The sequence below is a fragment of the Microcaecilia unicolor genome, chromosome 3 (assembly GCF_901765095.1).
Source record: "Microcaecilia unicolor chromosome 3, aMicUni1.1, whole genome shotgun sequence".
Classification (NCBI taxonomy): domain Eukaryota; kingdom Metazoa; phylum Chordata; class Amphibia; order Gymnophiona; family Siphonopidae; genus Microcaecilia; species Microcaecilia unicolor.
Genome location: NC_044033.1, coordinates 491,007,543 through 491,031,262, shown reverse-complemented (window position 1 = coordinate 491,031,262; position 23,720 = coordinate 491,007,543). Strand labels below are relative to the sequence as shown.

The 23,720-nt window shown below is 42.7% G+C and overlaps 1 protein-coding gene across 2 annotated transcripts in view; it reads right to left on the bottom strand.

Annotated features, from left to right (window-relative positions):
* Positions 1–23,720, bottom strand: part of DOP1A (DOP1 leucine zipper like protein A) — a 227,795-nt gene that overhangs the window by 89,116 nt on the left and 114,959 nt on the right. For both annotated transcript variants that reach the window (XM_030199075.1, XM_030199077.1), the window contains 2 exons: positions 18,247–20,251; positions 18,035–18,146 (listed from right to left, as the gene is read on the bottom strand). In XM_030199075.1, the coding sequence (XP_030054935.1) occupies positions 18,035–18,146; positions 18,247–20,251 (2,117 nt within the window). The remainder of the gene's footprint in view (positions 1–18,034; positions 18,147–18,246; positions 20,252–23,720) is intronic.

Sequence of the window (23,720 nt, the reverse complement as noted above, 5' to 3'; positions counted from 1 at the left end):
TAAATGTAGTAGTAGCTTTTTGTCTAATAGTTGGGTTTTAGGTAGATTGGGAGATTATGACTGACATCTTCTATCAACTAAGGCAAGACACTGGATTTGGGGTTTTCTTAGGATTCGTAGTTATATGGTTAAGAAAGATGGTATTTTCTCAGACAGCTGAAAAGCAATCTGTGGGGTGCCTCAGGGCTTCACTCTTTCACCAATACTTTTTAACTTACTTAAGCAATCTCTGGACAAAATGCTGGATCAGTTTGAATTTCTTCATTTCACCTATACTGATAATATCACGGTGTTTTTGCCTACCTGGGATGATGCTTTATCACACATACATAAGTGTATGGAATTAATTGAATCTTGTATTTCTATTCATCGCCTGAAGCTTAACAAAAAAAAAAATTTCATTGGATAGCAGCAAGCACTGATACAAGATACAGGCAGAATTTTATGATAGGAGGGAATTCGTTTTCCTTAGACCTGTAATCTAAATTTTAGGTGTCGAGTTGGATAACTCAATATCCATGCAACAGTATCAGGCTTATTTTCAAACGAGAAGGGCGCCCGTCTTTCGATACAAATCGGAAGATGGGTGTCCTTCTCACAGGGTCGGCAAATTGGCACAATCGAAAGCTGATTTTTGGCATCCTCAACTGCTTTCCGTCGTGGGGACGACCAAAGTTCACGGGGGCATGTCGGAAGCATAGCAAAGGCGGGACTGTGGCATGCTTAACACATGGGCGTCCTCGGCTGATAATGGAAAAAAAGAAGGGCGTCCCTGACGAACACTTCGACGACTTTACTTGGTCCTTTTTTTTTTTTTAACAACCAAGCCACAAAATGTGCCCTAAATGACCAGATGACCATCGGAGGGCATCGAGGATGACCTCCCCTTACTCCCTCAGTGCTCACTAACCCCCTCCCACCCTAAGCAAAGGATGATACCTAGATATTAGGCTATTACAACAGAACATATTTTAATGGAGACTCTGAGGTCCTTTTACAAAGGCGCATTGAAAAATTGCTTGCGGTAGTGTAGGTGCGGGTTTTGGGTGCGTGACAATCCATTTTTTAGCGCACCTGTAAAAAAAGGCCTTTTTTTGCCGAAAATGGATGTGTGACAAAATCAAAATTGTTGTGCGTCTATTTTGGGTTTGAGACCTTACTGCCAGCCATTGACCTAGTGGTAAAGAATCCAGGCGGTAATGATCTATGCACGTCAAATGTCACTTGTTCATTACGCGCAGCCGAAAATAAAAAATATTTATCGGACGTGCGCCAAAAATGAAATTACCACAACAGCCACGCGGTAGTCGGGTGGTAACTCCATTTTGGCATGCGTTGTGCACGCGTAGACAGTTATGCGGCTTAGTAAAAGGGCCCCTCTATTCATTCTCTATGAATTATATAGCTGATCGTGAACTTTGATGTAACAAAGCTGGTCACTTACTGAAGGTGCTGCAGTGGAAATGAAACCAAGTTCCCCTGGTTCTGCTACTGTACTAACCATTAGGCTATTCTGCCACCTGGTTCGATTTCCACTTCATCTCCTTGTGACTCTGGGTAACTCACTTAACCCTCCATTTTCCAAAGTAAAAAAAAAAAAAAAAAGAGGCATTCTTTAGTTACAGTAAGTGAATCTCATCATCAGATCAATGAGGAGGGCTACGGACTTATCAGCTACAGGTTCTACATGGTTTGTATTGATAAGAACTCAGACTCTGAGGAGGAAGGAAGATTAAAAGGGGGCTAGAAATTTTTAGCCTAAGAGTTCACCTACATTTATGTTGAAAATGAATCAACTTTCACATATATTACAGCAGGAGTACAGTAAATCCTGGAGAAGGAGCAGAACTAGAAAGCCTACAGAAAACTTGCAAAAGGAGTGTTTATTTTTAACCTTTAGTAAATTTTATTTCCTAGGCTGGGCTACAGTAGGAAGATCAGCCCACAAGAAGTCCTGACCATCTTCCATAAAAACTACCGCACAAGTCAGAAAAGCTCAGATCTTAATAAGCAGCAGCCTGAGAGATACCAACAGGAGAGACTGTAACAGAGAAAGAGCCTAAAAGATTTTAACAGAAGACTGAGGAGCTCAAGACCCAAGCCTAGCCAAGCATGACTAAAAAATTAAGCCTTGGAACATCACTGTGACAGCTAGACATTTGGGTATGAGTTCTCCATTGTATTTTGGAGACCAGGGTCACTACTAAGGAATCACAGTAGCTGGTACCAAGAACTAGTCCCAAATACAGTCATGTGACCCGCTAAGCTGCTTGCACTACTACACTTTACCTGCTCCTGTTCTTTGAACGCCACTAGTCCTGAATCCAATTACATGACTCACTAAATAAGAAGACTCGCAAGCCCATCTACTTAAACAAACTGGCCGAGGTATCCCATTGCGCACCCAAGGAGCAGGACATGCTCCTTGGAGCAAATTGCAACGTTGATTTTTCGTCTCTTGATAGTAGGTTTTGCCTTCTCACATCCAGTGTCTCCTCTTCCTCTCAACAGCACCAATGGCCAAGTTGATTCCTGTTTTCTTAGGCAGACGACTGATGCACCCTCCTCATATGAACTCGCACCATTAACTGGTTCAATATATGTTCATCTTTACTTACTCAACAGATCAACCTAGGTCGTTACCTTTTCCTGTGGGTTTGTTAAACTGTCATTCCTTGCGCTCCAAATTGACTCTTCTTCATGACCTCATCACTAATTTTAGATATGATCTACTGTGTCTTATAGAAATCTGGCTGAGGGATGGAGAAGATGCCTATTTTATTCAAGGTCTTCCAGCAGGCTGTACTACACTTCATACTACTAGGAAATCAAGGAAGGGGCGTGGCATTGCTATCTGCTTTCCCCCAACCTTTTCCTTTACTGAACTTTCTTCTAACTTTAGTTATCTGGAAATTCTTGCCATTAAACTCTCCTCTCCGTTTTCTTACTCTTTTAGTTTTTTACTCTTTTCCAGCTATAACCAAGCCTAACTGGGATTTGCCTATTCAGATTTTCACTGATGCTACTGTCAGATTTCTTAATTTAATTATTGTAGGCAATTTTAACATTCATGTTGATACACTTATGGCCCTGAGGACTCATGCCTTTCTATCTCTTCTAGAAGATATTGACCTCACCCACCCAGTCTCACTTCAGCTTAAGATGCTCAAATTTCCCCAGGTGAGTGTCTTGTAATAATGCTATGTCAGTGTGCTGCCTTTTGAGCATCTGCAGAATCTTGGTACATTTAATGGGCGAGTGAAACCCATCTACATTTAAGGATATAACTTTAAGGTTAGCCATCTCCCAACCTGGATAAAAATGACATTAACAAAAGTGAAGAAGAGCACAGATGTGCCCAGGAGGTCTCCCAGCTGAGTCCCCCAAGCATCCCCACCACTAGCAGAGAAAAATGTAGCACCGTCAATCCTGCAGCAAAAAAAGGACACTCTCCAAATGAACTTCAGAAACAACTTTGACGAGCTTGGACAAGACAGTACCATGCTGATAAACCCCTCCCCCTTACTCAAATTCCAATGAACCCAACTCCTTCATTCCCTCAATTACCCAGCAAAATACCCCCTACAGCAACCACACACAAACCAAACACTTCCCAACATTCATATCTTCCTCCTTCTTACTACTAACTCTCCCACCCCTCTTCCTGCCACCCCCTCCTGTGTCCATAAAAGTCTATCCCTGAATGCATACATTAAAGGCAGTCCCGATCTATCTGCCTATCCGCATTCTTGATACAGTGACGGTGCATGCCGGTCAACGATGAGAGAAAAAAAAACCCCAATTGCTTCACCCCGTATCTCCTGGGGCAGTAAATGACAAAAGAATCCACTAAAAAGTTGGCAGGAAATAGCCTAACAGTAAAAGGGAAGACCATTCCCTCAAGAGGGCCATCAAGCACGTTTTCGCTGGTTAGCAACAGTAGGTTCCCTCCAGTCTGGTTGACAGGAGGCGCAGAAGCGTATCCCCCCCCCCCCTCCCAAAAAAAAGGGCCGAAAAACTTGAGAAATCTAAGACATCACAGGCTTCCAAACTGAAACACAGAGTTAAACTGTGATCCAAGTGCACTCGATGCACTACTGTAAGCACCTGGCAGTTAGAGTAAGTTAGCAAGGTAGCATACTGTAGGAGGCTCACTGCAATTTATCCACGAAGGAGTTCAGCTCCTAAGGTACAGTGAAGAACAGAGTCTTATTTTCATGCAGAATGCGCACCTTTGCTGGATAAAGACGAGCAAAGCGTAGCCCCTTGTCATAAAGGCATTTACAATATTGGCCCATCAGCTTCCTTTGATCAGGGACACGAGTCGAGTAGTCCTGAAATAGCAGGATTTTATTGCCTTTATATTCTACTGGCCTTTTTAAGCAATATGCCTGAAGCAACCAGTATTTTTCCGCGTAGTTAAATATCCGAGCCAGGACAGGCTGTGGGCGTTGCACTCCCTTGTGCATATTACCCACTCTGTGGATCCTCTCAACATGCAATACTTTATCTGGAAGCTATAAATTCAGCTAACCGGGTAGTCAGCGTTCAATAAAGTCTCAAGTTCTTGGTTCTTCACCGACTCAGGTAAGCCTATGATTCTGAGGTTACTGTGCCTACCTCGGTTTTCCTGATCATCTATCTGTTAGGCTAACTGCTTACACTGTACTTCTAGAGCTACAATCCTCATGTCTGCGACCTCCGTTCAATCCTCCTGACGCGATATACATTCTTCAGCATGCTGCAGCCGTGCACTGTGTCTCTCCAGCGATTCTTTGATGTGGTCCACTGAGGCTTGAAGCTTGGTTAGTTTTTCATCGAGAACTGCTGCTATTTGTTGCATGATCTCTTGGATGGCCTCAGTCAGCATGGACAACGATGCGGGGCCTGTATGTGGCATATCACCATCTTGGGGCTCAGGCTCTGCACTCGATTCTTTCCTGGCTGCGGGCTCTTCACTGGCATAACACCTTACAGGAATAATGAAAAGCAACTCCCCAAAAGAAGCCCCCTGGATGCGATACTCATACAGGCAGAACTGGAGCTGAGTCAGGGAGGTTTAATCAGATAAATCAAAGGATCTAAAGCGGTGGGAGTGGTGCAGGGCTATGGGACATCTGCTCAGCTATCAAGCATCACGTAACCCCCCCCCCCCCCCCCCAACTATATCTTTTTTGGGATGCAGTGACCAGAACTGAACACAATATTCAAGGTGTGGTTGCACCATGGAGCAATAGAAAGGCATTATAGTTTTCCATTCCTTTCCTAATAATACCTAACATTCTATTTGCTTTCTTAGCTGCCGCCACATACTTGGCAGACAGTTTCCACTTATCAACGATGACACCCAGATCCCTTTCCTGGTCGGTGACTCCTAATATGAACCTTGAATTTCATAGTTATAGTTTGGGCTCCTCTTTTCCACATGCATTACTTTGCACTTGCTCACATTAAACGTCATCTGCTATTTGAATGTCCAGTCTCCCAGTCTCGTAAGGACCTCCTGTAATTTTTCACAATCCTCTTGCGATATAACAACTTTGAATAACTGTGTCATCAGCAAATTGAATTACCTCGCTAGTTACTCCCATCTCTAGATCATTTATAAATATGTTAAAAAGCAGTACTCTCAGAATACACCCTTCTCCACTGAGAATACTGACCATTTAACCCTACTCTCTGTTTTCAATCTTTTAACCAGTTTTTAATCTACAATAGAGTACTACCTCCTATCCCATGACTCTCCAATTTCCTCTGGAATCTTTCATGAGGTACTTTCTCAAATGTCTTTTGAAAATCCAGATACACAATATTGACCGGCTCACCTCTATCCACGTTTGTTCACCCCTTCAAAGAAATAACAGATTGGTGAGGCAAGATTTCTCTTCACTAAATCCATGTAGGCTTTGTCTGATTAATCTGTGCTTTTGAATATGCTCTGTAATTTTGTTTTTTATAATAGTCTCTACCATTTTGCCCGTCACTGACATCAGGCTCACCGGTCTATAATTTCACGGATCACCTCTGGAACCTTTTTTTTTTTTTTTTTAATTTTATAGAAGTCTTTATTGGATATTGTTAACACATAATAAAGCATATGCAGTTCCATACAGTACTATTTTGTACAAAGCATGGCGTATCTAACAGGAACTTATAAACAAACAGGTCAACATGAACATTATTTGTGTCCGCTCTAGGTCTACTATCATTTTGACTCCAAATATTTTTTTATTTTTACAGATTAGTTCCTACCCTCTCCAACCCGACCCCCCCCTACTTTGTCTTGTCCCCCCCCATGTGTACCCCCCTAGCCCCCCCCCCCCCCGTCAGTTCCCTCTATCCCTCATCCACCCCTCCGTCAACCAGAACGTGCATTCAAAAAGGGGGTCCATATCTTTTCCCATTTCGGCAACATTCTGTTTTTAACAGCCATCAGTCTCTCCATCTCACAGATATAGCGTACTTTGGTGATCCACTTTACCAGAGAGGGAACCCCTGGAGATTTCCAATGTTGAGCTAAATTAAGTCGAGCTGCATGCAAGGCCCCCCTCGCTAGCAACCATTGGTGAGTTATCAACCCCTCGGGCCTCTGCCCCAGTATAAAGACCAGCGGATGCCAATGCACAGATTTTCCCACCCACCTCTGAAGACGTGACTGCACGCCCTTCCAATAGGCCTTTGCCTTAGTGCAAGTCCACCAAATGTGTCCCATAGTCCCCACTTCACCGCATTGTCTCCAACATGTTTTTGGCATTGCAGGAAACATATGGCTCAGGCGAGCCGGAGTAAGATACCATCTGTAAAACACTTTAATGGCATTTTCTTTCATATACACAGCAGAGGCTGATCGCAATATCCCCCTCTCTATTTTCAACCACTCCCCGTCCGAAAGGACGAACTGCAATTCCTGCTCCCACTTCCTCCTATGTACCAAGGATGGAATTTGTCGCGACGCCAGCACTCGATACAGGTAAGTAATCATCCCACGTGTACTCCTAGGGGTTACACAGATCTCCTCCATCGGGTGCACCTCCCTCCCTAAGCACTTACCGTATATAGCCCCCTTCAGGAAGTGTTGCAACTGCAAGTAGCCGTATTGGTCATTAGGGTTAAGTTTATAATCTTCCTGTAATGTCGCGAAAGGGATCAAATTCTCTCCAATATGGAGCTGCCCTAGCATATCAAGACCTACTTTCACCCATTTGCTAAACGGCGTGCTCCCCACTCCCGGCTCGAATAGAGGATTGTCCACTATTGGCGCCAGTCCCGAGACAGGAGGACATCTCTCCGGAAACATAAGATCCCAGTAGTAAAAAGTGGCCTGCACCGGCGGAGGAAATCTAGCAACCTGTCCTCGATATTTATCCGCGAGCCACATTAAATGCCCCAACTTACGGGACCCTATCAAAGACTGCTCTATGTGTACCCACAGCTTGTGGTCCTCACACCTGAACCATTCAACAGCTGACCTGGCCTGTGCAGCTCCGTAGTACCAATATAGGTTAGGCACCCCCAGCCCTCCAACCTGTGTACTCTTGTATAGTAGGGCCCTTGGTAACCTCGGCTTCTTCCGGTTCCACGTAAATCTAATCAACATATCCTGTAAGCTAGACAAAAAGGACCGAGAAACCCGCAATGGTAAAACCTGAAATAAGTACAAGAGGCGCGGCAGAATATTCATTTTAATTGCCGCAATTCGGCCCAACCAAGACAAGCCTATGTTAGCCCACCTATCCAAATCTGTACGTAGAGCCCTCTGAAGGTCCAGGTAATTGAGTGCAAATAATTCCGAGAGATCTCTAGGGATCCTAACCCCCAGATAGCGTATGTCTCTGTCTGACCATTTAAATGCAAATGAGGTTTTCAACACTGCTTTCATCTGTGGCGGTATCCCCACCTCTAATCCCATGGACTTAGAAGCATTCAATTTATAACCAGATATCTGAGAATATCGCTCTATTTCTTTAATCAAATTGGGTAAGGAGATCAGTGGTTTGGTCAAAGACATGAGCACGTCATCAGCAAATAATGCGATTTTATACTCATGAGCTCCCACGGGTATACCACTAATGTCCACATTTTCTCTTATAGCCGCCGCTAACGGCTCCATGGCCAGAGTGAAGAGCAGTGGGGAAAGCGGACAACCCTGTCTAGTTCCTCTCCCCAGGGTAAACGCACCAGAAAGCCCCCCATTAATTTTTACACAAGCCTGCGGCGAAGTGTATAAAGCCTGAATCCAGGCCCGGTAGAAGGGACCTATCCCAAATCTATTCAGGACAGAGTCTAAGTACCCCCAATGAACCCGATCGAAGGCCTTTTCAGCATCCAGGCCTAGCAACACCATCGGACAAGCCTTCCTCTGAGCCGCATAGAGCAGATCTATAGTTCTGCGTATATTATCCATTGCCTGTCTCTGCGGAACAAAGCCCACCTGATCCGGGTGGATTAACTCAGGAAGAATCCTCCCCAGACGATTGGCGAGTACCTTAGCTAAAATTTTTATGTCTGTATTCAATATAGAAATAGGACGATAAGAAGCACAGTCAGTTTTGTCCTTATCAGGTTTCGGGATAACCGCCACCCAAGCTTCCATCATCGTCCTTGGAAAGGAAACTCCCTCCCTAACCGAATTAAGTATCAACACCAAGTAGGGTACCAACACCTCAGCAAAGGTCTTAAAGAACTCATTCGTGAAGCCATCTAGGCCCGGCACCTTCCCCGTCGGTAATGCTTTAATTACCTGCAACACCTCGTCCGTCGTCACAGGGGCATCCAGCTCTAACTGCTGTTTTGCCGACAAAACTGGTAATTTCCTATCCTTCAAATATCCATCAATTTCCCCCGTCTGTACATCAGCATCCTTCTCATAAAGAGTCTCATAAAATTTGGCAAAGCGATCCCTAATCTGGGCAGAGCTATGCAACATGGCGCCCCTATCGTCCTTCACTCGCAGAATTTGTCTATCTACTCTCAACTTTCTAAGTTTTGCCGCAAGCACTCTCCCCGGCTTGTTAGAACATTCATACTGTACTTGCCTCAAACGCGCATTCACAAATTTCAAACTGTCTTCATGTAACGCATTCAACTCCAAGCGTCCCGTTTGCAGCTTCCGATAGGCAGACACTGAGCCAGAAGCCCTGTAGGCCTGCTCCAAGACAGTTACTCTCTCCATACACTGTTTCAAACTTTCTTTATGCACTCTGGATTTCTGACTAGCACACTTAATAAAATATCCTCTCGAAACTGCTTTAAAGGCATCCCAGACAATGCCCAGAGACGGTCCAGAGTCCAAGTTATTATCAAAGTACTCCTTCAAGACTGGTTTAAAATTGGCTACAATGTCTGGGTCCTGCAACAGACAGTTGTTAAATGTCCATCTGCAGTCCCTGTGCTCCTCCCTCAATGAAGGAAGAACTGCCCAGGCCGGTGCATGGTCAGATATTGTGATAGAGCCTATGTTAGTATCACCTCCCCCATCTGTCAAAGTTTTATCCAAAAAGACATAGTCAAGTCTAGAATAGGAGAGATGAACATGTGAATAGAAAGTGTAATCTCTTCCTCTGGGGTGCCCCAGCCTCCAACCATCATACAATCCCATAACATCCACAAAGTTCCTTAAGGCCTGGGCAATTTTATAGTCAAGAGGGGTCGGAGAGGCAGATTTATCTATCCCAGGCTGCATGGTGGCATTGAAATCCCCTGCCACCAGCAATTTGCCTCGAGCAAAAATCTGTAACTCCTTTTGAAGATGAACAAAGAATTTTTCCTGCCTCTCATTTGGGGCGTAAACACATGCTAGGGTATATTCTTCTTGTTCCAGCATGACATGCAAGAAGAGAAATCGGCCCTCAGAATCCCTCTTTTGGTGCAATATTTGCACCTGTACATTCTTATGAAACATAATGGCCACCCCTCTTTTCTTGGCCTCCTTTACATCAGAAGCAAAATACATTTTCGGGTATTGTCTAGAGGATACAACCCCCTCATGTCTTTTTAACAGATGAGTCTCCTGCACAAAGACCACTTGCGGATGCAACAAACTGAGTTCACGCCACAGAGCATGTCTTTTATGTGGAGAATTCAGCCCTTTAACATTGTATGTAAGAATCTTAAAGTTTGTCATTTGGTTTTTCCCGGTAAGCAAACATGAATAACAGAAGGAACTGACTCTCAACCAAATCCCCCCTCCCCCCCCTCCTCCCTCGGAAAACTCTCTCCCCTACTGACGGTCTTTTCGCCATCTTAATCCCCATCCCCCCCTGACTCCCACCACTAGCCCAGGACATCACTCCTAAGCTAGGAGAAAAGAGAGAAAGAACACACTCCCCAAAGACTACCCCCGGTTCCCCCCGTCTACAACTCCCACCCCCAACACTTCGTTTTCAAACAAATCTATTTTGATCTCTCATCCCCCTGTTCTCCTCTTACATATTCACCCTTCTACGCCTTCACTAAACACGTCTCCCATGCATGCATGTAAAACATTCCTTGCAGAGAAAAAAAATAATGCTGTAAACAGAAACATATAACAGCGTTGAGGCGCTCCCTTAGGTACCAAAACAGCTTTGTTAACTGCGGTGCAAGGTCCCAGAAGATTATAATCCGTTCAAGAAAGAGCTCTGGTGCTCTTAGATTTGTTTGGCACTCTCTTCCATTGCTGCAATTTGGTGCGCGTTGAGTCAGCCAACTCCGCTACAGGAGCTTCTGTTGTCACCAATCCCTCATTTTTCAGAATCTGCCAGGTCTCCGCCATAGTACGAGCTCGATGCATTTTCCCTCCCGCCAGAAAGCAAAGGGCAAAGGGAAATGCCCAACGATAAGGGATCTTGTGCTTAATTAGTATCTCCAGGGCTGGCTTCATTTCTCGCCTCAAAAACAGAGTATGAGCAGACAGGTCCTGGAAGACTTTCACCTGTGCTTCATTAAAGTCTATTTGCTGGGTCTGTCTTGCTTGCTGCAACACCTGCTCTTTTACAATGAAGGAGGCAAAACAGACGACAATGTCTCTGGGTCTATTTTCTAGTTTTTTCCCCAGTGCTCTATGAGCTCTCTCAATAGCAATCTCCTCCGTTCCCAACAGCTTACTGCACAGGGTTTTCGCAATCGCAACGGCATCTTCTTTGTCCCCTACCTCTGGGACCCCCCGAAATCTCAAGTTGTTCCTTCGCCCACGATTCTCCAGATCGTCTATTTTGTACTGCATGTCAGTGTATAGTTCAAATAGTTTCGTGCTGCGCGCCTCTGCTTCGCCAAACTTTGCCTCATGCTCATCCGTTCGGGCCTCGAGCTCTTCTACCCTGCCTCCCAACTCTCGGAGGTCCACTCTCAGGGCGTCCATTTTCTCCAGGATCTCGTCTTTTGAGCTTTTAATTTCCTCCCGAATTTCCTTCAGACACTTTGTCAAGTCCTTAGCAAGCCCACGCTTCGCCGAAACTGCACCAGCCTCAGACAGCGACGGGGCCGAATCGGAGTCGGAATGCGAAGCGAGATCAGACGCGAGCACATGGCGGCGCAAATTTTTGGCGGTTTGCCGACTGGAAAGCCTTTCACTCTCCTTCCTCGAAGCCGCCATCGCCGTTGCAAAGAATGGGCTCGTCTGCTTCAGCACTGTAAGTGTTGTTCAATGCGATCAATTGTTTCCCGATAGAGGATCAAAATAACGCTTATTTTAGCTACGAAAGGAGTGGGGTGCAGTGGAGCAACGAACCTAGGCAGCCATTCAGGTCCGCGACGTCACTTCCTCCCACCTCTGGAACCTTTTTTAAAAAATCGGCGTTATATTGGCAACCCTCCAATCTTCCAGTACCATGCTTAATTTTAAAGATAAATTACATATTTGTAAAAATAGTTCTGCAAGTTCATTTTTCAATTCTATCAGTACTCTGGGATGAATATCAACCGGTGCAGGAGATTTTCTACTCTTCAATTTGTACCATTACATCTTCCAGGTTTATAGAGATTTCATTCAGTTTCTCTGATTTGGCAGCTTTGAATACCATTTGTGCCACCGGTATCGCTCCCAAATCTTCCTCAGTGAAAACCGAAGCAAAGAATTCATTTAATTTATCTGCTATGGTTTTGTCATCTAGTGGTCCAACTGATTCTTTTGCTGGCTTCTTGTTTTTAATATACCTAAAAATGTTTTGTGGCCTAATGGTTAGAGCATCGGTCTTGCAATCCAGAGGTGGCTGGTTCCAATCCCACTACTGCTCCTTGTGATCTTGGGCAAGTCACTTAACCCTCCCTTTCCTCAGGTACAAACTTAGATTGTGAGCCAAATACCCAGTGTACCTGAATGTAACTCGCCTTGAGATACTACTGAAAAAGGAGCAAAATCCAAATAAATAAATAAATGTGTTTTTGCCTCCCAACACAATCTTTTTTCCCCAAAGTCCCTCTTTGCCTTCCTTAGCGCTTTGCATTTGACTTGACACTCCTTATGCTGTTCTTTATTATTTTCAGTCGGATCCTTCTTCCATTTTCTGAAGGATTTTCTTTTAGCTCTAATAGCTTTCTTCACCTCATTTTTTAACCATGCCGGCTGGCATTTGGTCTTCTTTCTTCCTTTTTTAATACATGGAATATATTTGGCCTGGTTCATATCTCATCACCTTTCTTCAGCTCCCTATCCTTTCACTCTCAGTGTCCCTCAGGGCTCTATTCTTGCCCCAGCTTTTTAAAATCTTATGTCCCCTCTTATTTTGCTCATTCAAGCCTCTGGATCCAGGTCCTATTGCTACGCCAATGACATTCAGATCCCTTCACACCTATACCTCAGGCTCCACTGACTCCTCTTTCCTGAATCATTGTGTCTTGCACTCACGGCTACTATGTTCAAGAAACACAAACTTTCTTTGAATGTTTCTAAAACAGAAGTGCTCCATTTCCCTAACCCTTATTCTACTGTTCCCTCTTCCCCGGTTCTTGAGGGTCAAACTCTGTCATTTGCTGAGAAAGTATGCATTCTAGGTGTTATATATGACCTTAAACCCTCCTTTAAACATCACATTGACAAAACCATTCGAACATCATTTTTTGCATTCAGTCTGTTACATCCTACCTTCCCATTTTATGCATCTATGTTCTTCTTTTGTCGCTTGTTATATCCCATTTAAATTATTGTAATTCTCTTTTTACTGGTCTCTGTCTTCATTAAAGCACTTACAACTTATCCAATCTACAGTACAATGCTCAAAAATGTGATCATTTTTCTCCGCTTCTATGCCACGAACACCGGTTGCTAGTATCTTATAGGATTACTTACAAGCTCCTTTTTCTGGTACACAAAGATCTATTACCAATTGCCCCTGACTATATTTCAAGACTCCTTATAGCACATCACTCACCTCGGTTATTACGGTCATCTCAGCAGCATCTACTGCATCTCCCTGCCCCATCTGTTAAACGTTTGGATAAAACACGTCACTGCCTTTGCTTATACTGGCCCTCAACTCTGGAACACCCTACCACTAACCCTGAAATTGGAATCCTCCTATTCTACTTTTAAAATGCTTCTCAAAACCTAGTCATTCAATCAAGCCTTTCCATCATAACTTTCCCCTACTTTATTCCTGTCTCCTCTCTGCCTAGCATTTTACTTTTTAATGTTTTTTTTAAATTTCAAAGTCTTTTCTCCTCTTGTTCTTTTTATTGTCAACCGCCTGGCTGCCTTTTTAGTGACTGGCGGTATAACAAGTTAAATAAAATGAAATGTTGCATATACTGGTATTTCTCAATAACATCTTTGTTGTTTACAAGCTCTCCAGAATTTAACAGCACATTTACTATTTGGAGCAAATAAGTATGAGCACGTTACTCCTTTGCTAATTCAACTCCATTGCTTACCAATAAAACACAGAATCCAGTCCAAATTTTGGTTATTACTCAAAATGTTTGACATCTTAGAAGCCCCCTTTAACCTGGATTCCTTAGTTACTCCATATACACCAACAAGTACTCTTATATCCCTAGACGCTAATCGTTTGGTTCTGCCAGCTCCAAAGATTTAATAAATATACAGTAAGTCTACTAGATCTTCTACATTTTCTTTTTACTTGTCACCTTGCCTCTGGAATAGTCTTCTCCCTAATATTAGGGCAGAGTTTTCCCTGTCCAAGTTTTCTAGAGGCAGAAACTTAACAGCCAAAAACTAAAAGGCTCAAATCTTGTTCTAAAAGACAGTTATCTTCTGTTCTTTGGTTGATGGAGAGGTAGCACGGCCAATGACCTCAATTAGGTGTTAACTAAGGTGTGAGGAAGTAGAATATTTGCATAGGTTGCTGAGTTAGCTTCAAAGAGCCTGTTTTGAAAAGGTCCCCTTAGATTCAAAACTATATAAAGAGAAAAGGCCCCACTGAAGTTTCTTTCTGAGAAGTTCTGAAAGAAGAGGACATTTCTCTGGTAAGTGAACACTATTTTGCTTTGTGCTTTGGGAACTTAAAGATTGGGGTTTAAAGGAGGAATTGTAGTTTAGTGAAATGCAGAATAAAAATATAAAAAAGCAAATTTTATCAACTAATCTCCAAAGTCTTTTCCCCTTAGTTTTAAAACTTGAACTTTGTACCACAGCATTAACACATAGCCTCCAGCAGGCACAGCAGGATCTAGTTTAAAGGGCAAAAGGATAGTGATAGGAGTGTACTACTATCTACCTGACCAGGATGAACACACGGATATAGAAATTTTAAAGGAAATTAGGGACCCAAACAAACTGGGCAACACAATAATAATGGGTGATTTCAATTACCCCAATATTGAATGGGTAAATGTAACATCGGAGCATGCTAGGGAGGTAAAATTCCTTGATGAAATCAAGGACTGCTTTATGGAGCAGCTGGTACAGGCGCCGACGAGAGAAGGAAAAATTCTAGACCTAGTCCTTAGTGAAGCGTATGATCTGGTGTGGGAGGCAATGGTGCCGCTTGAAAACAGTGATCATAATATTATCAAATTTGATATTAGCTTTGAAGTGAGTACACACAGGAAATCCAATACGTTAGCATTTAACTTTAAAACAGGAGACTATGATAAAATGAGAACAACAGTGAAAAAAAAAACGTAGAGAAGCAGCTTCGAGGGTCAAAAATTTACATCAGATGTGGATGCTGTTCAAAAACACCATCCTGGAAGCCCAGGTCAAATATATTCTGCGTATTAAAAAAGGAGGATGGAAGACTAAACGACAGCCAGCATGGTTAAAAAGTGAGGTGAAGGAAGCTATTAGAGCTAAAAGAAAATCTTTCAGAAAATGGAAGGAACTGACTGAAAATAATAAGAAATAGCATAAGGAATGTCAAGTCAAATGCAAAGCGCTGATAAGGAAGGCAAAGAGGGACTTTGAAAAAAAGATTGCGTTGGAGGCAAAAACTACTACTACTACTACTACTTGACATTTCTAAAGCGCTACTAGGGTTACGCAGCGCTGTACAATTTAACATAGAAGGACAGACCCTGCTCAAAGGAGCTTACAATCTAAAAACACATAGTAAAAATTTTTTTTAGGTATATTAAAAGCAGGAAGCCGGCAAAGAATCAGTTGGACTGCTAGATGACTGAGGGGTAAAAGGGGCAATCAGGGAAAACAAAGCCGAAGCGGAGAGATTAAATAGACCTCCTGGACCGGATGGTATTCATCCCAGAGTACTACTACTACTACTATTTACTGATAGAACTGAAAAATGAACATGCGGAACTATTGTTAGTAATATGTAATTTATCCTTAAAATCGAGCGTGAAACCGGAAGATTGGAGGGTGGCCAATGTAACGCCGATTTTTAAAAAAGGTTCCAGAGGAGATCCGTGAAATTATAGACCAGTGAGTCTTACGTTGGTGCCGGTTAAAATAGTAGAGACTATTATAGAGAACAAAATTACAGTGCATATTCAAAAGCATGAATAAATGAGACAAAGCCAAAATGAATTTAGTGAAGGGAAATCTTGCCTCACCAATCTATTTCTTTAAAGGGGTGAACAAACATGAAGTTGAGCCGGTTGATATTGTGTATCTGAATTTTCAGAAGGCGATTGACGAAGTACCTCACGAAAGACTCCAGAGGAAACTGGAGTCATGGGATAGGAGGTAGTGTCCTATTGTGGATTAAAAACTGGTTAAAAGATAGGAAACAGAGAGTAGGGTTAAATGGTCAGTATTCTCAATGGAGAAGGGTAGTTAGTGGGGTTCCCCAGGGGTCTGTGCTGGGACCGCTGCTTTTTAACATATTTATAAATGACCTAGAGATGGGATTAACTAGTGAGGTAATTAAATTTGCTGACGACACAAAGTTATTCAAAGTAGTTAAATTGCGGGAGGATTGTGAAAAATTACAAGAGGACCTTACGAGACTGAGCTTCTAAATGGCAGATGACATTTAATGTGAGCAAGTGCAAAGTGATGCATGTGGGGAAAGAGGAACCCGAATTATAGCTACATCATGCAAGGTTCCACGTTAGGAGTCACCGACCAAGAAAGGGATCTAGGTGTTGCCGTTGATGATACGCTTAAACCATAAACTCAGTGTGCTGCGGCAGCTAAGAAAGAAAACAGAATGTTAGGCATTATTAGGAAAGTAATGGAAAACAAAAATGAGGACATTATAATGCCTTTGTATCGCTCCATAGTGCGACTGCACCTCAAATATTGTGTTCAATTCTGGTCACTGCATCTCAAAAAAGATATAGTGGAATTAGAAAAGGTGCAGAGAAGGGCAACGAAAATAATAAAGGGGATGGGACGACTTCCTTTGAGGAAAGGCTAAAGCGGCTGGGGCTCTTCAGCTTGGAGAAAAGATGGCTGAGGGGAGATATGATAGAGGTCTATAAAATAATGAGTGGGACTAGGGGGCATGTGATGAAGCTACAAAAGTAGTAAATTTAAAACTAATCAGAGAAAAGTTTTCTTCACTCAACGTGTAATTAAACTCTGGAATCCGTTGCCAGAAAATGTGGTACAGGCAGTTAGCTTAGCAGAGTTTAAAAAAGGGTTGGATGGCTTCCTAAAGAAAAAGTCCATAGACCATTATTAAATTGGACTTGGGGAAAATCCACTTTTTCTGGGACAAGCAGCATAAAATGTTTTGTACGTTTTTGGGGATCTTGCCAGGTATTTGTGTCCTGGATTGGCCACTGTTGGAAACAGGATGCTGGGCTTGATGGACCTTTGGTCTGTCCCAGTACGGCAATACTTATGTATTTATAAGGCATCACTAAATACGTATTACTTTTAGCTTGCTTCTAAATTCTCAATTACTTAAATGTGCTGTGCATAGCCTGTATAGTCTCCTAGAGCCACCATGTCTTAACTGTATGCTGTTTTTATGTCCTTTGAATGAATGCGTTCTTTCCTATTTTTAATGGATTTCCTTTAATCTTATCAATTATTTTATAAATTTTGTAAACTGCCTTAGCTTTTTATTAGAAAAGGCAGTATATCGAGTTTTAAATAAACATCAGCAAACTATGGCTATATACCCTATGAGACACTGTATGCATTGCAAGAATTCTAAATAATTATCCATTAAAATATATATTATTCCAGGGAAAGCAGGATCTGTTTGAAATATCCACATAGAAAAGAACCCCCATAAAAGGAAGGAGAAAGCTTCCTCTTTATAGAGGTAGCAAAGGCAAATATATATTTCGTGTATATTCAGTGTGGATATCCTGAAACCTTGATGAAGGAGTAGGTTTAGAACCACAGAATCTTGCCTATGGACTTTTGTAGCAACATCACTACTAAGTTACACTGCTATTTTATGTACAAATTCCTTTTGAAAATTTACAGGCCAGCTGTGCCAATCTCATAATACATGAAATCACCCCAGCCAGCTTGAGAGTTTTTAACATGCTCCCAATGCCAGTATTCATGAATTAGCAGGGCACAGGGCAAAGGAACATCAAGGAGGTTGAATTCTGAACAGAGCAGAGAGATGGTGCCTCCCTCCAAGAAGAGGCTGCATTTTGGCCTCCTGTACTCATTAACCACTAGTCTATAAGGTTTGCTGACCCCAGGTGACTGATGGTATAATGTTAGCTCTACCTGATGATACTGCGCTGATGGATCCAGCAGACAGTAGTGAATGATTGTTGTGATGCCTTCCAGGAGAGTAAGTATCATATCTGGTGGAATGATCGATGCCATCCAGAGAGGCCTAAAAAGGCAACATTGAGTTTGTTTTGAGGCACTTAGCAAAATGTACAAAGTAAATGGATGGCTACAATTTCAGAGTAAAGCAAACAAAAATCACATGCCTGCTATCCGATAATCCCATTTCATATTTGTAGTGTTGAATTAAATTGTCCAAATTCCTGCACAGCTGCAGTGTGACAGAAACCACCACTTTCTGGAGGACTTTACCCATGTATGGCAGTGTAGAGGTGATAAGACTAACCCACTGGGGATGCATTTTACAGGCATAATGCTGGTGTAAGGCCCTGATCACGGCACACAGAAACATGCCCTGTGACGTTATTGGTTGGGAGTGTAAATACTGAAGGGATGTCATTGGTTGTTGTGGATTGATGTGTTCCACATCTGCAATGACAAAATCAAAAGCTGCTTCACTGTCCTCAGGCATGGTCATGACACAGTGCTCCAAGACAATTAGTCTCTGCAAAACTTTCAAAAGTTGTGACTGAAGTGTACTACCACCATCGGACTCATCTTCTGAGAAATTGATGAGGCTGTCTTCAGAGAAACCTTCCTCAACAACCACTGTGTTCTTACCGGCCAGTTTCTCACTGTGCCATTTCTGGGCGCTGAAGATGGAGGACAGTAAACAATGGAGGATCACTTTCTGGACTTTACACTTGGATAACATATCCGAAATAAAACTGGCAAAGCCCTTGGCAGAGCTTTCAATAACTTTTGCCAGTTCAGTAAACAGCAGGGTTAAAATTTCAATGCTCAATATCTGCATATTGCGGTTTCCTGTGAGATCCTGCTGTGTTGCCTTTACGTGTGTTGGGTAGTGGCTTCGCATATAATATAGGCAAAGAGAAATAAGAATTTCTATGTACATTGAACTACGAAAATTATGGTTTGAGTCCAGTGGAATATGGCTGTAGAAGTCTTTGCCCATAACTGAGATTCGATGTCTGGCCAAAAGATTCTGAAGCAAAGACAACTGTGGAGTGTAGGCATTATTCACACTTGTAGTAGATATGGCATTTACAAAAGCAGTTGGGCTCGTTTTCAGAATTGCTTTGATGGCAGACAATGAATACAATGTCCTTGAGGAATCATACAACTGGAGATATAGGAGAACATGCTGATATAGAGGATGAATATTAAAATGGGGAGATTTTCGCATTCCTGGAGACCCTACATCACTCTCAATTTCTGAAATCTCTCCCTCTCCACAGCTATACCAGTTCTCCAAATCTAAGCCATCACTAAAGAAAACACTTGTCTGTTTTATTTTTTCAGTATGAGCTTTCTTCTTCTCATCATCTTTTTTTCGAGCAATTTTCACTTTGGGTTTTGCTCCTGGTTGCTTACTAGTTTCTTTAACAATGATCTCTTTTTCAGGAAACTTCTCTGCTGATTGCCCTTTGAAACCAAACTGAATACTGCTGTGGCTTCTCTTTCTTGGCCGCCCCTCTGTTGAGCTTAGGCTACTCTCTCCCAGGCTTTGTTGGCTTAGTGCTATAGAAGGGCAAGAGATGTTCCGAGATATTGCTCCTGCCAGGCTTTCAATTCCAGTCTCAACTGAAACTGACAAAAATGGAGACCCATTGTTAGGAAGCAGAGTGTCCTGGGAACACTGAATGCTTTCATCCTCACCACCAACCATGGTTTCAGATGGCTCAGAAATACTGAATTTGGATGATGCATCTTCATGATGGAGCTGTTCCTCAGTAGACTCCTTGTCCTCTCCAAGGCCACTTACACATTTGTTTATCAAGTCAGTAATGACCTCCTGCACAATGTCATCAGTGGAATCTTCCTTCAGGATCTGAGAGTTAACCTGAGCAATCATGCTTTCAGTCTCCACTTCAAAGCTTAAGCTGTCCCCTGCCGAAGACTGAGAACATCCAGAATCAGAGCTCTGAAGTATTTCTATTTGCTGGTCAGGCAGATCAAAGTCACACACAACCATTGGAATAGTCTCACTGCTGGTACTCAGGAGAGAAAGCCTGTCACTTAGTGGATTGACTGTTAGGCTGAAGTTCTCCATTTCATCCACACCGACTGGTTTTTCACATTCTTTAGCTATATCAGGTTGCCTGTGGCCAGTTGGTACTTGGGTAAAAGCTTTAAAAAAAAAGAAAAAGAAAATAAGGTAGTTATTATACTCAAGTACTATACTTTACTTTAGGCTGAAAAGAAATCTGAAATTAGATTTAGAAACAAAATATTTTGGGCTTTATTCCAAAAAGAATTCCTCTCCAGTTTATGCCTGTGGAAAGGCCTTTTAGGTTAAAATGGTAACCAAAGGAATTAGGATGGAAACAATTAAGATTGATTATAATGCCTGGACCAGGAGCAAGAGAATCAAGTGCAGAAACTACATATGAGAAAGTAGTTGAGTCCTTTTTAAGGGGTTTTATTTAATCTGGTGGTAATATTTCTAGACTCCACTAAAAGGCAGCCTTTTTCTTTTTTTTTATTATTTGCATTTAAATTTACAATCCACAGGATAACTCTGATTCAGAAATTCAGAAATAAAACAAACAAAAGCAAACATAGGTATATTATCGTTACTACAGTATAAACATATCAGTCCCCTCCAGGGGCAAGAGATCTATAGAAATTTTATAGGATGCTCAAAATACAATTACAAAATAAGATAAGAAATTAAAAGGAGAGGAAAAAAACCTTCTTTAGTTCTATACAGGATCAAAGTGATTAAAGTAACTGTGGAAATACCCGTTCCCTTCAAGGAAAAAGTGCAATTGTGAGGGTTCAAAAAAATATATAATGATTATTTTGAAAAGTAATTTAACACTTGCATGGGAATCACAATTGAAATAGAAACAACAGCTTGTCACAGTCGGTGATTTTACATTTTCAGACCAAACAATTTTTGAGTACAGAAAGTTTGTATTTTAAGTCTAAGGCCTAGTGGTATCTTCAGTGTTCAATTCTTTCAACCTGAAAAGATCAACAAGAAATTACACAGAAGAATTAACTGCTCAATAAATTTACCATGTACTGAATGAAGAGACTGAGATCACGCTCCACATACTCTGGTTTAGGTGTGAGGTTCATTACTGTCATGGTATACACAAAAATAACCCATTTGGAGAAACTGCCCCCGAGACAACCAACCACTACCTATCTGCTATGCAGAAAATTAAGTCTATTATTCAGCCTTACTTACTATTTTTCTTTTCAACATGGCTTATACACTAAAACACAGATTTATTTATTTATTTTTGTTACATTTGTACCCCAGTGCAATGCGATCCTTTTCAACACACGGTCTACCATGGGCTAAAGAGGGAAGGCATATAGTAGCTGTGTCTCAGGCCAGGGCTGCAGTAGGGCACCGATCCCCATTGAGCCTGGTTCTTTCTGATGGCTGAAGAACTTGGGCACTTTGGAATTCTTTTTTGTCACGATCAAGTCCAGAAGCAGAGAACCCTATTGGTCCACTATCAGCTGAAATCCCTGGCTGGATAGTTCCCATTCTCCTAGGTCCAAGGAGTCCCTGCTGAGAAACTCTGCCTCCACATTCAAGGACCAAGTGATGTGAGCTGCCAACAAGTGTGAAGAGGAGGATGAAGGGGTGGATAAAATGGAAGTGGAAGAGGAGGAAGTGAGGAGGGTCAAGAGAAAAGGGAGACAGAGCAGAGCCTTGCCCTTGCTACTTCCTCAGAGAAAGAAAAGAAAAGGGGTTCTCCCCATGGGAAAATGGAGGGGGGAGAAAGACTACACTACCCAGCAGCCCCGGGGAAAACCCTGGTGCAGAAACTATTTCCCCCAGCAGCCACCAGGGGAGAACCTGGACAAGGCTAGGGAGTTGTTCCCAGAGAGTAATCAGGAAGAGGAGGGACAGCTGAAAAGTGGGTGGGAAGAGGAACCCATGGAGTGGCAAGAGGCCGAGGAGAGAGTGAGAGAGGGGAGCCTGGAGGAACCAATGGACATAGCAGCATGGGCTCAATCATTGGGGAAAAAGCTGAGAAAGCAGGTGACCTCTTGGTATGGCAGCTGGGCTGAAAGGGGAAGGAGAAGGGTCATGCGGGAGGAGGGTCAGTGATATTGAAGTGTGACCCAGAAAGGGTGGGACCCTTGCAAATCCCCAGAGAGAGTTCAGGCTATTTTTTGAACTGTGGATTACTGAACTATTCAGAGTAAAAAGTGTGTTGTTTTGAGGAGGGATTATTGTTTCCCCCTGTGTGAACTGCTCACAGTGAAAGGAAGCTGTTTTTTTTTTTTTTTAACTGTTTGCCAGTGCACCGGGAGAAGACGGGTAGCAGTGGTTTCCTTTTTTTTGTGTTTTTTTTTTTTACTGCAATCTACAGACGCTCTCCCCCCAGAGGGGGGAGGGGAGCACTGAGCTGCAGGACTGTTTAAGGTGGAACAAACTGAGTTTTGGGAGCAGTGAAGAATTTATGTTGTTTTTACCCTGCTGTGCTTATGCCCCTGAGAAGGGAAAACAGTGGGGCTGTGTTTGGATTCCTGTTTTGTTTGTAACTGCTGAACTGTGAACCCCAAGGAAATAAAAACTTGCTGATTTTCTTTTGGAGTCCTGATTACCTGAAGGCAGGCCCGGTGGATTACAATGGGGCTATGAGGCTGGGCATGAATGCTGGTCCCTAGCTGGAATCTCCAAGGCAGAGCGGCACGGATCTTTCACACAAGCAGATGCTTTTTCTCCTCTCAACTCAGGAGGGAGGCCGCCTCCACCACAATCAGATGACTGCAGGTCCTACCTTGCTTGTTGATACAAGCCACCATTGTTGCATTGTCAGGGAAAACTCAGACCGGGTCCCCCGCCAGAAAAGAAGCAACATTGTGTACGCAATTCCACACTGCCCTGAGCTCCAAGCGATTTATCGATCACTGAGACTGCCGTTCTGTCCAGGTGCCCTGTGCCAGATGGAACTTGTAATGAGTTCCCCAATATGACTTGCTGGCGTCCGTTGTCACCACCTCCCATAGCATTATCAGAAAGGGAGCTCTGATGGTCAAATTCCTGGGCGACAACCACCACTGCATACTCTGTTTGGTAGCCAGTGTCCAAGAAAGATGAAAGTTGTACTTCTGTGACAACTGAGACCAGAGGCTGAGAAGAGATGCCTGTAATGACTGTATAGGCTGTCGGTGGCCCAACTGTTTGGGGAGGCTAAAGGGGTGGGGTTAGAGGTGGAGCTTACATCCATAATTGTCTGACAACAAAGAAAAAAAAAAGAAAAAAGAAAAGTCACAATTAATACCTTTTATTAAATTTAGATATTAGATTTGTATCATATGTCAAAGAATAAAGTGGTTGCTCAAAGCATATACTAACCACAATCACTCAACTGCAAAACACTATGCACAAATTTGTGCAAAAACACACGCAGAACCTTACTGTACCATAAATATTACACTGGGCAGACCCTAAAACACCAATATTCCAACCATATGGAAAATGCAGACCATCAACAATATGAAACAAGGGATCATAACATCACAATTCTCATGTAGAGCCACAAAACACTCCTTTTATTAACTAAACAGAAAATACATCATCGTAGAAGGCGGGACACTGTTTGAGGGAAGGGAGAAGCTGGAG